This window comes from Dunckerocampus dactyliophorus, chromosome 7 (genome assembly GCF_027744805.1).
Source record: "Dunckerocampus dactyliophorus isolate RoL2022-P2 chromosome 7, RoL_Ddac_1.1, whole genome shotgun sequence".
NCBI classification, from domain to species: domain Eukaryota; kingdom Metazoa; phylum Chordata; class Actinopteri; order Syngnathiformes; family Syngnathidae; genus Dunckerocampus; species Dunckerocampus dactyliophorus.
The window spans coordinates 19,338,751-19,354,689 of record NC_072825.1 but is presented as its reverse complement, the minus strand read 5'-3'; the positions used below and the strand labels follow the sequence as shown (position 1 = coordinate 19,354,689).

The 15,939-nt window shown below is 40.4% G+C and overlaps 1 protein-coding gene across 8 annotated transcripts in view; it reads left to right on the top strand.

The window, feature by feature from the left end:
- LOC129185062 (protein MTSS 1-like) overlaps positions 1-14,881 on the top strand; it is a 50,125-nt gene extending 35,244 nt beyond the window's left edge. Inside the window, exons 5-17 of one of the 8 annotated variants that reach the window (XM_054781735.1) lie at positions 819-910; positions 1,059-1,133; positions 1,633-1,644; positions 5,079-5,236; positions 5,374-5,481; positions 5,617-5,714; positions 7,281-7,410; positions 8,490-8,606; positions 9,203-9,430; positions 9,603-9,836; positions 9,978-10,137; positions 10,238-10,513; positions 12,140-14,881. In XM_054781735.1, the coding sequence (XP_054637710.1) occupies positions 819-910; positions 1,059-1,133; positions 1,633-1,644; positions 5,079-5,236; positions 5,374-5,481; positions 5,617-5,714; positions 7,281-7,410; positions 8,490-8,606; positions 9,203-9,430; positions 9,603-9,836; positions 9,978-10,137; positions 10,238-10,513; positions 12,140-12,657 (2,206 nt within the window). In that variant the 3' untranslated portion in view covers positions 12,658-14,881. Of the gene's footprint in view, positions 1-818; positions 911-1,058; positions 1,134-1,632; positions 1,645-5,078; positions 5,237-5,373; positions 5,482-5,616; positions 5,715-7,145; positions 7,411-8,489; positions 8,607-9,202; positions 9,431-9,602; positions 9,837-9,977; positions 10,138-10,237; positions 10,514-12,139 lie in introns of all 8 variants that reach the window. The other 7 variants (XM_054781731.1, XM_054781730.1, XM_054781736.1 and 4 more) reach the window with 7 other exon arrangements.
- Positions 14,882-15,939: the final 1,058 nt, after the last annotated feature.

Sequence of the window (15,939 nt, the reverse complement as noted above, 5' to 3'; positions counted from 1 at the left end):
AACTGTGTATTATTTTTTGAATAAAATAATGGCCCATATTTCCAAAATTTCTATCCATTTACATAAAATGTGATGTAGTTATTTACAAATTATTTTATTTTTTAAGTGTTTTTTTTTATTTTTTTAATTTTTTTAATCATTGCACCTGAACGTTGCCCGGTGGTCGGGGACCCCTGCCTTACAGCATATTTGGGGATATGAGGTGCTCTTGTACACATTTGAAAATACTGGTAGAATGCCACTTTTATACAATTGTCTTCTTTATTTTACATTTTATTTTGATGTAAGATTAATGTCTCCATCAACAAATTGAAGTTTAATCCTATTGAATCGTATCGTTAGTTCACTGTATCGAATCCTTGTGCTTTTAAAATATATCGTTTTTTAATCGTATCTTAACCCATGTATCTAAATACATATGGAATCGTTTACCACAGAGATTTACATTGCAACTTTCAATCTGTGATTAATTACAATTGAATATAAGTTTACCATGGACAAAATGTGATTAATCACATTTAAGTATTTGACAGCGCTAGTTATTTATTTTGAATATGTTTTATTTTTTGTTATTGTTATTATGTCTACTGTATTGGGTAATATGGGTGTAAAGGTGACTATAGGGGTGTTATTTCATGTCTAGAGGGCTCTAATACTGTTGAAAAAATATTTATAAGGCCATGAACAGGTTTTCTATGCTCTAAGAAAATTTCTAAATAGTATAAATTCATAAATAAGTAATCCTATTTTGTGGAAATTCACTTGTCGTGGTAAACAAGGGATTACTGTAATTCATTTTTTTTTATTTGTTTCAACAGGACCTGCCTGGAGGCTCTGATCAACCCCCTACAAGATCAAATGGAGGAGTGGAAAAGAGGTGTCAACACCTTGGATAAGGACCATGCCAAAGGTACAGCAGCTACTGTATATGTCAGCATTTTTTAAGCAATAAAAGATCAGGATTAGATTGTAATCTGCTATGGCTTTGCTTACCATGTCTGTGAATGTACAAAAATATGCAGACTTTAGTGTTTATTTGTTGTGTTTGTCTGAACTAGAATATAAGAGAGCTCGACAGGAGATCAAGAAAAAGTCATCAGACACACTGAAACTTCAGAAGAAAGCAAAGAAAGGTAAAAAGACACTTTATTTTAGTTTTAAAGCCTAATGTTTTGGAATAAATCCCTCACAAATTAGGATCACAGTAATTTGTGCAGGAGAGCTTTGTTCTGACTGATGAAGACTTCTGGTACAGATCTGGCACAGCTAAACATTACCTTACTTGGTAGCATGCATGGGGCAGTGGGGTTCAGTTCTCTTGGCCCATGTTCTCCAAACACATGCACCTACATAGAAAAAACATGCCATAAAAACAGTCAGGCTAAATTTGCTTCCACTGTGTTTTGTGATGTTTGCGTTGAGGTTTCAAAAAACATTTCCTCAGTCATTATTTGAATTCCACAACCCGTACAGCGGATTTGTTAAATGTGATATTTCATGTAGTCTGACGTAATACTACCCTGACACTTCATGACGACAGGGTTTAGTGGTGGCATCTTTTTCGTTCACATTTCTTCTCTCCTTGTCTTCATGTATTTCTGATGACATCCTTCTCTTCCTGCTGCTCTGCAGCTGATACTTTTGGTAAGTCAGTCAATACACAGAGGTAGCATTGGCTCAATTGTGAATAAAATCATCACCTTTCATTTAGCTCCTCCGCCAATATGCCCTCTTTGATTTAAGGTCTTTGGTTTCCATGGCTCGGCTCATAGCATGTAGGCGTCTTATCCAAGGTAACTGCGACCCAGCGGCTGCCTCTTTAATGTGTCTTCCTCTGCCTCTTTTTCTTTGTCGTGTTGTGGCTGTTCTCATTCATGCTGTGCGGTTAGGCAGCATGCAGAACTAAAGGTCACACAATCCAGTTACCCTGGCATCCAGGCTCCATATTGTTAAGAACAGAAACCCACGATAGGGTCAAAACACCCTTCAAAAGAAAATGTTATACCGAGTGAAGACGTGTGTGTTAAGGAGATTTGAGTGAAAACAGAAGTGGAAGGTACACTCAATGCAAACTCTTCCTATCTTTGAAAAGTCTTACTCATATTTTCATAAGTAAGGTAGTGAAATTCAGGAGTTTAGTGACATAGTGACCTACATTTTTTTACAACTGTAGCCAGTGAAGAAGCCAAAAACAATGAAAATTGGTTGTCAAAAAACATGGTTAGCTCTAACTCCAACTCTTACGATGTAAGCGTCAGAGTGTGGATATCCAGTCATGTAACAAACAGCCCATGATTGTAGCTTAATGTAATCACGGGATCATGTGCAAGTCCATGTAAAATCACATGTACAGTATATACACATGCCACGTGCTAGTTCAACTCCCACTCTCATCATGTCAACTGGATGTCTAGTGATGGAAAAACAAAGCTGAAAGTGGTGTCTGGGAAAGTAGAAACACAATACAAGAACTCAAATCAGCCAGTGTGCTCTATGGTGCGGCGGTACTCTCTCGAGTAGTATTTTATAGCTAGAACTAACTTGATTTTTTACTGCTCAAATGTTGTGTCCATGCAGGTCTTTAACTCTCTATTGACAGTGTATGAGTCAATTTAAATGGACAAAGAGTTACTTTGTGAAAGTTAATCAACAAAATGCATGTGATTGTTTGAAAGAAGCTACCAAATGATACAAAATGATACAACTAAATTATTATACAGTCGTCCCTCACCACTTTGTATTTCACAGCTTCACGCTATCACGGTTTTTCAAAATTATATTACTTACTCAATAATGCTGTTTTGTGGTTGAATGTGGCCTATTATTAGTTAAAATCATATGCATATTAAAGCAAATTTTACACATTGTTTTCAAGTATAAAATTGGCTAAATGAAGTAAAATAAAAATAGAAGGCATTCTGAAGATGCATTCTACACTGGTCACTTGGTATCAGTAGTTACTGTAATGTTGGGTGGGACATATAAACACCAGACTTGATTGCCGGAACAGGCTTTTATTGCAGTTCTGAATGATAGCCCAACAGGCACGATAACCTCTAATAAAAACATTGGCTACTGTTGCAGGCGTAACCCAGTCCAAGCTTAAATGCAACTCCTGATGAACCCCTGATGTCACTTACTGTCTGCCCACCACTCAGCTTTCCTTAGGGAACACATTTATAGAGTCTTATTTATGTCTTAAATGGCTTATTTACTCTTATTATTATGTCTACTATATTGGTAATACGAGTGTAGGGGTGTTATTTCATGTCTGGAGGGCTCTAATAATGTTAATAACCGTATTTAGGTCATCAAAAGCTTTTTATTCTGTAACGACGAAACTATGCTGTTTCTAAATAAAGAATCCTACTTCACGGAAATCCACTTATCACGGTTGGGCCTGGAAACAATAAACTGTAATACACTATACCGATATACCGTTGTATATACATAAACTATATATTGAACTACAAATCTTGACAGACTGTAGCCTACTGTAGATGCAATTTTTTTTTTAAACTGAACCTCTATTTAAACTACTCAAATTAATGTTGATCCTCAGCCTCAACTTAGTTATGTACTTTTAAACCCACTTCGTTTTCTTAAAAATTCTGCCTCAAGTTTGACTTGTGAAAAAAACAGCTCTCAGCACGCCAGAGATCCACCATAGAACTATTCCATGAGACAGATGGGCTTTGAAGTTCTAATCAATGTTCCAGTGCCGTTGATGATTATAGCAGATTTTACATTCAAAGAACCACTGGTGAAACCATAACATTTACCTCAAATACCCATTCTAGTCAGTATCACATCAGAAGTATGCGGGAGTGAAGTGTTACTAGGGAAAATAATTGCTCACATGAGCTCGGTTCTCCATTGGAAACCAAACAAATGACTCAAATGGATCATTTTGCACCCTCGGGCTCAGTTGTACAACTAGTTCATCACAAAACCTTGTACAATGTAATCAGAAACCCGTCTGTATAATGTTTGCCATTTACATCACCCGATACTGAAACTATCTACATGTACTGTGTGTTGTCATTTCCTCGCTACTGCAGTATATCTTCTCCATCCATCTATCATTTTTTAACTGATTAACCTCTCTGTTTGCTCATCGTAGACTCCAACCCTCACAAAATAAATATATTTAGAAGATTATGCGATTAACACAGTCTGTCAGTCTTTATCCGTGTATGCATCCCACTATATTTAATAGTGCTGTTGATTCAGGAGAAATATTCATATACTGTATTGCTTGTCCTCACTAGGTAGAAATATATCTGCCAAAATTATTTGACAATGACTTCCTCTGATTTTAAAAGACAGTCTGTTGTGATTTGCCATTTCCCTGCTATGTAAAGAACTGCGGCATCCACCCAAAACAGCCAAGAGGTTTGCACTGTATATTTGGTGACTTGACTTGTCACCCCTCATTAATGTCTCTTGTAATGTAATCTGATGCATAATGATCTTTTTGTTTACTTTGACCAAGTATGATGATGGGAAATTTTCAAACCCTCATTATGTACTATATACAGTGAATTTGTCATTGCATCTGTACTCCTTTACTTCTGACTCGCATTGAGAGTTTAACCTTGGTGCATCAAAGACATTGCTGGCAATTGTATGTCCCGGCCTTGGGCAAGCGCCAGCCTTTCTGCCTCTATTGAGACTTTAGGATTAGTATTCAAGGTATTCAATGTCCCTCTGAGCTATATCTAGAAACAGTCTAGATTTGAAGGGCTTGACAAGGAGTTGTGCACAGATAGGGATTGACAATCACAGCATTAACATTTTCTAGAGAGATTAGCTAAAGTACATAGATTCTTACCACCTCTAATCAGAAGACACTTAAGTCTTCCTCATGCAGGACTGATAGGGAGAAGTGAAGTAGGTTGTAAGTAATACATGCTATCATACTAACTTATCAACTGCGAAACCATCTGTGTTTGCCATGGTCTGTGCGTATATTTATTTAAAGTTGTTTTACATTAAGTTTACATTACTGAATTTTTTGTTTTAAAAGGTTAGGTCATGTTCATTGCTAATTTGTGTATGTACGTTTCATGTTGCAGGTCGTGGCGATATCCTGCCCCAGTTGGACAGCGCAATGCAGGATGTCAGCGATAAATACATTCTTTTGGAAGAGATTGAGAAACAGGCCCTGAGGAAGGCCCTAATAGAGGAGAGACAGAGATTCTGCTCTTTCGTAGCCATGCTGCGGCCTGTGGTGGTAAGTAGAATGTTTGGCTCTTTGCTGCTTCAGGTTTCAATCCTTGATCAACCTTTTTTTCTTTGTGTGCTGATAAATTGTTTTTCATGTAACTGTTCTATACCTCTTTGTGACCACCTACTACCCGATTGGTGCAGGATGAAGAGATTTCTATGTTGGGAGAGGTCACCCATCTCCAGGCAATCTCTGAAGACCTCAAATCTCTGACCTCAGACCCGCACAAGCTCCCCCCAGCCAGTGAACAAGTGAGAAATCCAATATTTTAAGCCTTTTCACATTTTTTTGCTCTGTACATGATTTTTGCTGCAACTTGAATTAGATGTTGTTTTGACTTTTCATCTCATATGTACAAGTATAATAGGTATTTCTATTCCACCCAGGTAATCTTGGACCTGAAAGGTTCAGACTATGCTTGGTCATACCAAACTCCACCCTCTTCCCCCAGCACCACGATATCAAGGAAGTCCAGCATGTGCAGGTAAACATGAATAATATGTTGATCTAGTGCAGTGTTGCCCAACCTTTATTGAACCACAGCATATATTGTATTTTTAGAAAAACCTCACACCACCAAACAACAGTGTCATGTTATGGACCTCCTGCCATCTAGTGGGAGACTATTTCATTGTTCTGCCTCTTTGTAAACATCGCTGGCAAAGATAAATGAAAGATACATTATTTGTAGTAAATAATAGTTTTAGGACCAGTTAAGTGAAATTTGTCTGATTTCCCGTGGCACACCTGATCACTTCTCACAGCTCACGAATGTGCCACAATGTGTCAGAGTGGTTGGGAATCATTGGTCAGAGCACATTCAACCACTGACTTCTGTATGGGCATTTCAAATCTTACCTCCACTGAAAACATCTTTCGCTTGTGCCCCCAAGTGGTGCATATGTGCTATTATTGAACTGTTGTCTTGCCTTTGTAACTGATGCTATTAATAGTTCACTCGGCCCCAAACTATTGTAACATGCACAGTGTTACGCTGGTGAAAGACACGACATTCCCATAAATATTATAAGCCCCTCCGCTCCTTTATAGGGAATGTCATTGCTGTTTTGTTTTAGCGCTTTATATGTCAATATGTTGGTGTTGGGACATTGATTAAGCTTTGCTTGTACTGCAGTGGTGGTTTCCAACGTATAGTATATTACCAGTGCACACTGCACAGTCAATCCACATTTTTATTCAAATGTTTTATTGGCTTTTCACATGACGAAGTGTTTTCACAAAACAAGTACTAAATTCATAAATGTTTCAATACTCACAGATTTCAATTTTGAAAGCTTTGAGATTGTGACTGATTGTGTGACTTGGCCGATGTACACACTTACGTCTCTTTCATTCAGGATCCTGGCATATTAGAAACTTCACAGTTGGTCTGGCATTTCTTTGCCTGTGCCTTATAAACAGAACCCAGCGAAGAGGAATATTGTCTTAACTGTGTGCGTTCACACACTGTCTTGGCTTCCTGCAATCAGATAATTAAACACACCACCCTCTGGTCAGTCGCTGTGTGAATGCACATACTTGCAAAAGGCACAGGCAAATATATGCCAAATCATCGGTACAACTCTGATACACCAAATGATGAAAGACATGAATTGAGTCAATGGTGTTGCTTATAATTGCTGCCTCCAAGCCTCTCATGCTTGTTGAGCTGTTGTGACTGAAGTTGCCTCAGTCACTGCCTGCTACATGGTGGGCTGCGTTAATTATATTTCCTACCCTTTTTCCTCCTCACTCCCCCAATTCCCTGCCTTCCTCATTTCTTTTTTTAATCAACCTTTTATGCAAATTCCATCCTTATATTCTGCTATTTGGGTGCCCTTGATCTCCTTGCTCCACCTGTCAATGCCTCCCCTTAAACCGCCCCATCCCACTCTCATCCCCTTCCTCTTCACAGTAGTCTGAACAGTGTTAACAGTAGTGACTCCAGGGGCTCCAGTGGCTCTCACTCTCATTCTCCTTCCTCCTCTTCTTCCTCTTCTTCCTCACACCACCTCTTCCACCACCATCAAACCCGTCACCGGTACCGCAGCTCCACGCTGTCTCAGCAGGCCTCAGCTCGCCTCTCCAGCATCTCCTCCCACGACTCTGGCTTCATCTCTTCATCGCATGACCAGTACGCATCGTCCAAGTCATCCTCACCGATGCCTGCTGAAAGCAAGGTGAGCAAAAAAAAAAAAAAAAAAACACACACACACAAAAAAAATCTAAGCACTCTTAATCCATTCTGCAACATGCAGGTAATAATGACAATATAAAACTCAGCTTTACAGTCAGAGTGGGAAGTACACATATTAACTTTACCTCATGAGCCGTTAGCCGTGAGCAATAAGTTTATGTGATTGTGGTGAGGTTATTATAGTTTGACTGCAAAGGAAATTAGTGTGCCTCTGTTGTAGCCCAGGGCATAGCAGGTCATGCTATTAAAGCACGGACCGCTGTGACAGACTGTGGTTTGGAGAGGCGCAAGCATTCCGACTTAATATTTTTACCAAATGTACATTTAAAGTGCTGCACAGTGCACCACGAGTACTTTTGAGTGCATCTCTATCCACAACTCTCATTCTGTAAATTCAATCAAAACAGAAGCTGGAATGCTGAGGTTACTCTGTATGGGCTTCGTGTGCTTTGGGATAAACCATATGTATGGCTGCATTATTTTTTTTTTTGTTTTCACTCCAGCAACCAGAGTTCCCCCTTTTAGGTTCCTCAACAAAACTTTTATGACCCAATGAATCTGTTTTTACAAGTTAACTGCCGACCTCTTCATCAAGCTGCTCTGGAAATGATTCTCTTTCTTGGTGAAAGAACAGTGTCATTGATAAACTGGGTTCATTGCTTTAGATCAGATAGGTAACTCTGGAATATAACGTTATTTGATTTATTCAAATAAGCACAGGATGATCCTTTTATTATCTAAAAAAAAAAATCTACAATTGCATGTTTTAATAATAAGGATCCCTCTGCTTTCCAGAGCAGAGGGATCTTCAATCCTTATAGCAAGACTCTTAACACCACGCTACATAACACTGAATGAATTTAATGCCGTAGTGACTCCCACTGCACCTTCTCCACAGCTTCTATAGTCACATGACTGCACTTTCGACTAACTGCTGAGAACTACGGAAAAGTTGTCTGTGCTATCTAACAAACTGCATCTCACACTGACATGTCTGTGTTTGCCCGTCTCTACGTGTCCTTCCGCTACCTGCTTTTGTCCGGCTTGCTGCCCTTGTCCCAGCCTTGTGCCAGTTCCAGCGCCTCTGATGTGTCAGAGTGTGGGCAGCTTCACGGTGATTTCATCAGTGAACCCCATTCTCTAGCAGCTGCTGCTACACCTCCGCACACTACTGACAAGGTGAAACACGCTCATCCACCATCGGCCTTTGCCCCTCTTACACAAGAATGTTTTTGTTGCACTTGCAGCCCTGCAGCTTCATTGTACTAAACCTCATACATGGCTCAACAAAGCATCATCTTGTTACAATCAAACTGAGACAAACTAGGAATGGTCATCACTAGACCACTATAACTACAGCATAATAATCGATTCATCGATCTTTAAGAATAGGTTTTTTTTTAATTTAATGTTGTTTAATCGAATCTGCAAGGCAAAATTGAGAGCACTACTTGGCCGTCACCAGCAGAGGCGCTGTTGAGTTTATCTAAACTACTTTGCAATGTAAAGACATCAGCTGTGGACAAAATAATATTAAAAAGTAACAATTCACAAATTAATCAATCAAGGAAATGTCACAACCAAGGACTCGAAACCCCATGTCATTGTCATTGCTTTTTTTCAGTTACTTTTTTCTTCTTTTACTTGTCTTGGTCTATTTGGATTATTTATATTGTATGCGTTTTTATTTTTCCATTTTATCATTTCAATAATTCATCCCATTGTTTTTTTCTGTTATGTCTTTCTGTTATCCTCCCACCGACATACACAAGCAGCTATCCAATGGCTTTGACCACTACAGCCCAGCCAGCTCCCCTTGCAATGGTGTGAGCCTGAACTCAGGCTCCAGCACAGCCTTCCCTTTCTTCCCTCCATCCTCCACTTCCTCCTCCTGCCCCACACGTTCATGGTCACGTCCCGCCTCAGCACTGCTGCCAGACTTCCCTCACCACTGCCCGATGGGCTCTCTCATGGTGCCTTCATCTCGCGTCCCCAGCTGGAAGGTTCGTCTTGAAGGCCACTGTATTTTACTCGTTGTCCGGAGTCTGGTCTACATGTCATGCTTTTTGAGCTATTTTTAGACTGTAGTTTGCCATCATTTAAATCAGATCGCACAGAAGAGTATTAAGTCGATTCTGATCAGAACACTGACTGACTAGACTGTGTTTTTACCAGGACTGGGCAAAGCCAGGACCATATGACCAGCCCATGGTCAACACATTGCGCAAGAAGAAAGACAAGGGGCCTCCAGCTGTAGTGGACTTTAATGGTGGTACGGGCACCGAAAGCACTGCACCGCAAAACCTTTCAACCCCTACCCCAAACTCTACCCCAACCCCAACTCCAGCTGAAATGCAGACACCCCAAAAAGCTTCAGTCGAAGAGAGGAACAGGACAGCACCAGTCAAGGTGACTTGAGTCTTTCTTAGTGTCCAGTATAAATAAGCTAACACCATCCCACCATCCCTCATCTTGAATAAGTTTTACTCTGATATATTGAAGTACTGACACTTTGAGAGCTGTGTACTCAAGCTGTATTGATGTCTCCAGGCTGGTGAATTTGAGGCCCATGATGAACTGGCTTTAGCCTTATCAAGAGGCCTGGAACTGGACACCCAGAGGTCCAGTCGGGACTCAATCCAGTGTTCAAGTGGATACAGCACTCAGACTAACACACCCTGCTGCTCTGAGGACACAATACCCTCACAAGGTAATGTGCAGTAGTCAAGCAGTCACCAAGCATCCCAGAGGAACGTTTCAAACTTTTGTTGTTACGGTATTCTGACTTCTCTTTATTTTACCCACTCCAGTGTCAGATTATGACTATTTCTCAATGGCTGGGGACCAGGAGCCTGAGCAGCAGCACTCTGACTTTGACAAGTCGTCCACTATCCCCAGAAACAGCGACATTGGCCAGTCTTACCGACGCATGTTTCAGACCAAGCGGCCCGCCTCCACAGCCGGCCTGCCGAGCACACAGGGTCCCTTTCCTGCACAGGCGGGCTACCCCAATGGATCTCATCCCTCCACACCCACCCACATAGGAACATTTACAGCTACTGGTCCTTATCCTCCTACTCCAACAGGTACACGCTGATCTTACACAGTCCACATGCACTCCTGATCTGTTTATTACATGTTTACACCAACTTTACTACTGTTTTACAGATGAATTTATTATATGCAGCATGGTTTCCCCTATGATTTTTTGAAGCTGTGGTGGTGGGCCACATGGGAGGCGGACTGCCGCCACTGTGTCGTGCCGCTGCTGCGTCGCTGTGGCACCACATTTTTTAAAAAGATGTAAATTTACTGTCTGTAAAAATGTCAACATAAGGATCGTTTTCACAGTCTTTAACAAGAAATGCATTAATTAACTTTATATGCCTTTTTCACCGTCTTTTCTTCCTATCCTTATCTACTAAGTGCCAACAGGGAAGACGGGTGATTCTGGTGCATGTTTTTCAAGACAAAACATAGTGAAATGTTTTTATGCCATTTGATATTTTATTTCAAACTAACTGTGGTCAATATGTAAATAATAGGCTATACATGCTCACAGTTTGTCAGCCTGTGGGCTACTTTAAAATGACCATGCCCCAAAGATCTACCTCCTACTATAAACATAGATAATATATATATTTAGTATATTTATAGATGTGAGTATTTATGTATATTATACATGTATATCAGGGGTGTACACATTTTTTCAGCATGTTACAACTCAAAATGATCAACCACTTACTATAAAACATGAATGCTAACCAGTAAACTTTTTAACTACTCTACTAAACACTAATGATTAGTATTTCATTTTCACAGTTTCAGTGTTTACAGGTCATCAAAATAGTTGATATCATTCAATAATTCACAATTCAATATGTCAATCAAGAAAATGACACAAAATTCCTCAGTTGTTGTGTAGATAACCTGAGTAGTATGTCAGTCAAAATAGCGACGTAGCGTTCATTACGCATACACTTCATGTGTTACGCCCAGTTAGCATTTGCTGTCAAACATCACACTTACACACAAAATGACAGGGATTATGCAAAAGACAATGCAGCTGCAGTCAAGGCAACATATCAAAAAGCTTTCAGCAATGGGCACATTTTCCATTTAATCATGAAATAGTAGTTTGACAATCGAACATGTAGAAAACAAACATTCCTATAGTGGAGTTCATGACGCGAGGCGCAGCCATGAAACAGTTGACTTTTTTTCTACATAACTAGCCGCTACAAGTGAACGGATAACTTTAGTTACAGAGATAGGCATCTTACCGCTGAGTCCGTAATCGGAGTAATAGTGATGAAATTGGCATTATCCGTGGCTGCAGACATCTGTTCTCCACTTGCTTAGCCGCGGACGCACAAGAGTGAATCAGGAGGGGGCTTAATGTCAGCTGATGGATGTCATATGACATCTACAAAGTGACATTTGTGTGACACGTCGACACACACGACCTTCGCGATCGCCATAATGGGCACCCCTGATATAGCATATACTGTATGTTCATTCATACAGTGTCTTAACATTGTTTTCACGTTTATTAAAAAAAAATGAAATAAAATTAAATTTTTAAGGTGTGGCGGCTTTTATGTTACCGTGGCGGTGCACCACGATCAGTTACATGTTGCGGAAACCCTGCGCAGAACTTTTTATTGTTAAGTCTGATAATTGTAAAAACAACCTTTTGTCTTTCTCTACAGGCAATTCACATCATGGGTTTTACTCTGGATCCCATAATTCCTCTGGCTCCTATTCCACAGGGCATGGTCCAGTCATTGTCACCCCTGGTGTTGCCACAATCCGCCGCACCCCTTCCTCAAAACCCTCGTCCCGCCGCGCAGGCTCAGTTGTAGGCGCAGGTCCTATTCCTATTCGCACAACAGTCATCCCGGTCAAAATTCCAACAGTGCCTGACATGTCAGGGATGGTAAATGGGAGCAAGAGTGAGGAGCTAGGAAGAGAGAGTTCAGATTGTCCCGCATTTCCAGGAGGTGAGAATGCTGGCACACTGCCCGTGGCGTCTTGGAGCGGTCAGGCTTCGACCAATCCTCCCACCGTCCCGCTGTCCAACCAGCTGGCCCAGCAGCACCCTCACAATGAGCCAGGAGGAGACAAGGCAGGAGAGGGGGCAGATGGCAACATGTTGTTGGCCATCCGCAAGGGTGTCAAGCTCAAGAGGACCCTCACCAATGACCGCTCTGCACCCCGTGTTGCATAACGTCAGCGACCTCCTTCACAGCCCAGACCCACGAGACTCACAGGGTTCAGTTCAATCACAGACATTTGGATTCTTATTGTACGCGACAAAGAAATTTCAGTTGTTTTATGTGCCGCATTTCCTGTTGGAGTGAATGTTCCACTGTGACAATACCTCCCTACATATGCCACCTCAAATGATATGACATACAGTATACAAATAAATAACTGAAATGGTACAGTATATCCCGCCTGTACCATGAGTTAACCAACGTTACTCAGAAGATGTTAAGTTGGACATTTTGTGACAAAGAACGGACGTGTTTTTGCTGATTTGAATCCATAGCTGTGCTATTACAGAGTTCATAAGATGACGTGTCCGTATTGAATTTAATTGGTTCGTGTTCCTACTCTAGGAGGCTGTTTGAACATTGGGCCACAATGAAAGCGATGGATAATATCTAGAGAAAGCTCACACAAGAAGGAGACATGATTGAAATCCACTGTGTACCTAAAGGACATTCTAGCAGCTGCTGACTGAAGCGTCTGTGCTCAAAGCTGTCCTGTGTACTTTCAGTCACCAAGCCTGCTGTTCTAGTGAAGGTTGGGGACTGCATCGTAGAGCATCACATGGTGGATGCTCTTCTGTAAAGGATAACACATTGTGCTCTTTACCCATTTGTTGCCGTATGTCCATGACTTGTGAACCTTTGTTGCCAAAAAGCGTGTTGCTGCTTCTCACGTTAACTTGTATGTTTGTTTTTTTTAAGAATGGTCCCTTTAAATAGTTTTAATATTGTGTAGCAGCACAACGCCAGCCTTGTTTTACAAAGTAAGTTCTATATGTACATGCACCGTTATCTTGGGGTATGAATTTGTTTTAGTTTTATTATTTTTACTGTTCAAGTCTAATATGAGCTACAATATCTACATGCCGAGCTTTGTATAACCCCTTTTAGTGTTTATAAATTGGCTTCTTTTCTCTAGCATTTATTGCTGTAGCCATACTGCCACATGCTGCAGAGTGATATAGTGCATAAACCTTACTAATATAAAAAAAAAATGTATATAAACAAACCTAATAAGGAAGAGGTTGTAAATAATGGGGACTTTTCAGTCACCCACAACAGCATGTAGCATTTATTAGATTTGCTCATCTTTCATGTGTGGACATTCAAGCTCAAACTTGTGTTAGAGGTATAACGTGAAATGACGACAACCAGACAAGTCCTGTGTGTACAATCGCAACAAAGTCATTTATATTATTTAAGAAATACCGTGGTTTCCTTTTTCCACCACAAGAGTAACAGGAGGCTTCCCGTCACACTGTTTGTGTGTTTCAGTTTCAGTTCAACACTGTGAGAGCATTCTGACTCATGACGTACAAGACATGTAAATATTTAGCAGCCGGAGCATTTTAATTTATTTTCCACATCTTTATTTTATACTCCCACGTAACACAGTAGCTCTGCTCACGCACCTACGGTCTGATGATGTGTGATGAATCCCATTTTAGCAACACTGTTGCCTTTCGTGCTATGAATCACTCTGGGTCCCTTATTTCACACCTACATGTATAAACTCAAATTGGTATGAGCCGGCTGGTTAGAAATTAAGTCACAGCTGTGATAGCAGGCTACTACATTTGTTTGACCTTAAGGTCGCTGCACAAGCTCACAAATATTGGCTTTGTAATGGAGATACTGTACTTCATCAGTATTACTGACAATGCGGAGCAGAGCATGTAGGTCTAATCTCACCTGACTTACTTTTCAAAAGATATATAATATAATGAATTACAATCAAACACTAAGAAGGGTGGCAATGAAAGAAGGCATCTAAATCTGTTGATGTGACCAACCCTGAACAATGAACAATTGACCTCCATACTGTTACATTTCAAGCAATGGTTGTACAGGTGAAGCAATGATTTATGTGTCAATATTGTTGAATGTCCACTGAATATACTGAAACTCTTATTATCCACCAGAAATGTTTATATTTAAATGTCCAGTATACCAATTACATGTTATATCAAGAATTCCTTATTGTCTGCGTATCTAGTGATATCAGAAGGCTATACTGTACATTGTGGGGGGTTGAAATGTTTTTAGTTTAGTTTCTGCTCACGGAGAGTTGACCTATCTACCTGTCCCTGCACAGTTTAACAGGCAAGGATGCAATTTATTCCCAATAGTTAATGGTTGTTGACAGCTTTAGCAATATAATAAAAATAAGAAATTTCATTGACTGGTGTTGTGTCATTTTTCTTTTCTTTATGGCTTTTAGTATTTTTTGATTTTGTTATTTCGTTAGGCGTTACAGTACAAATTATTACACATCATTTTGGCCACCAGGGGTCACTGTTGCCCGTGCCCGTCTCCATTGCCTGCATGATTGCGCTTTTTATGCAAATGCTTTAATACACACGATAGATAAATACAATTCCGTCAGATAAATGTCAGATATTACAAATTAAATCATAACGAATATTTGATGTTCATTTTCCACCCCATACAAGACTTCCCTGTGGTGGATATACAGTATGTACTGTAGCTTTCTCCACGAGGAGTCATATTTTCTTTGAAAGAGTCATATTTTTTCTGAAACTGTGTTCATTGGTTTAATATTCTGGCAAATGTAACTATCCTATTTTCTTGCAGCTGTGCAATGTCAAAAACTGATTTTTTTCCCCTCATAATGAAAAAATGTAAATACACAACACTCCCTAAAGGTGACTACGTCTAGTCGTGACGTCATGAGCACGCGCGGAAGAAAACTGCCCTCTCATTGGTCACTTCTGTCGACGCTACCAGCCAAGGATATTAGAATTGAATTGGGCCGTTGAGTCAGCTGCAAATGAATGGAACATAGTAGTACACCATGGCGCGCAAAGTCCGCCATGATGGTGAGCAAGAGGTGGGCGAGGGTAGGCGGACAACAGTCTATTATTAGTGTATTATTATACAATGTGTTCACTAGCTCTGAGCTGAGTATAAGCTGCACATACACTTTGATGAAATGGATGAGTGTTATTGACTGAATTATATGTGTGCGTGTGTGTGTAATAATTATACTACCTACATGTCAATAAAAACCTGAACAGCAGTATGAAAGATTATTTGCCTTTTTCCCCTCCCTACAGTGTTACCAACATTGAACAATCAACATCCATCCATTCATTTTCTATGCCACTTGTCCTCATTAGGATCGCGGGGGTGTGCTGGAGCCCATCCCAGCTGACTTTTGGGCTAGAGGCGGTGTACACCCTGGGCTGGTCGCCAGCCAATCGCATGGCACATAT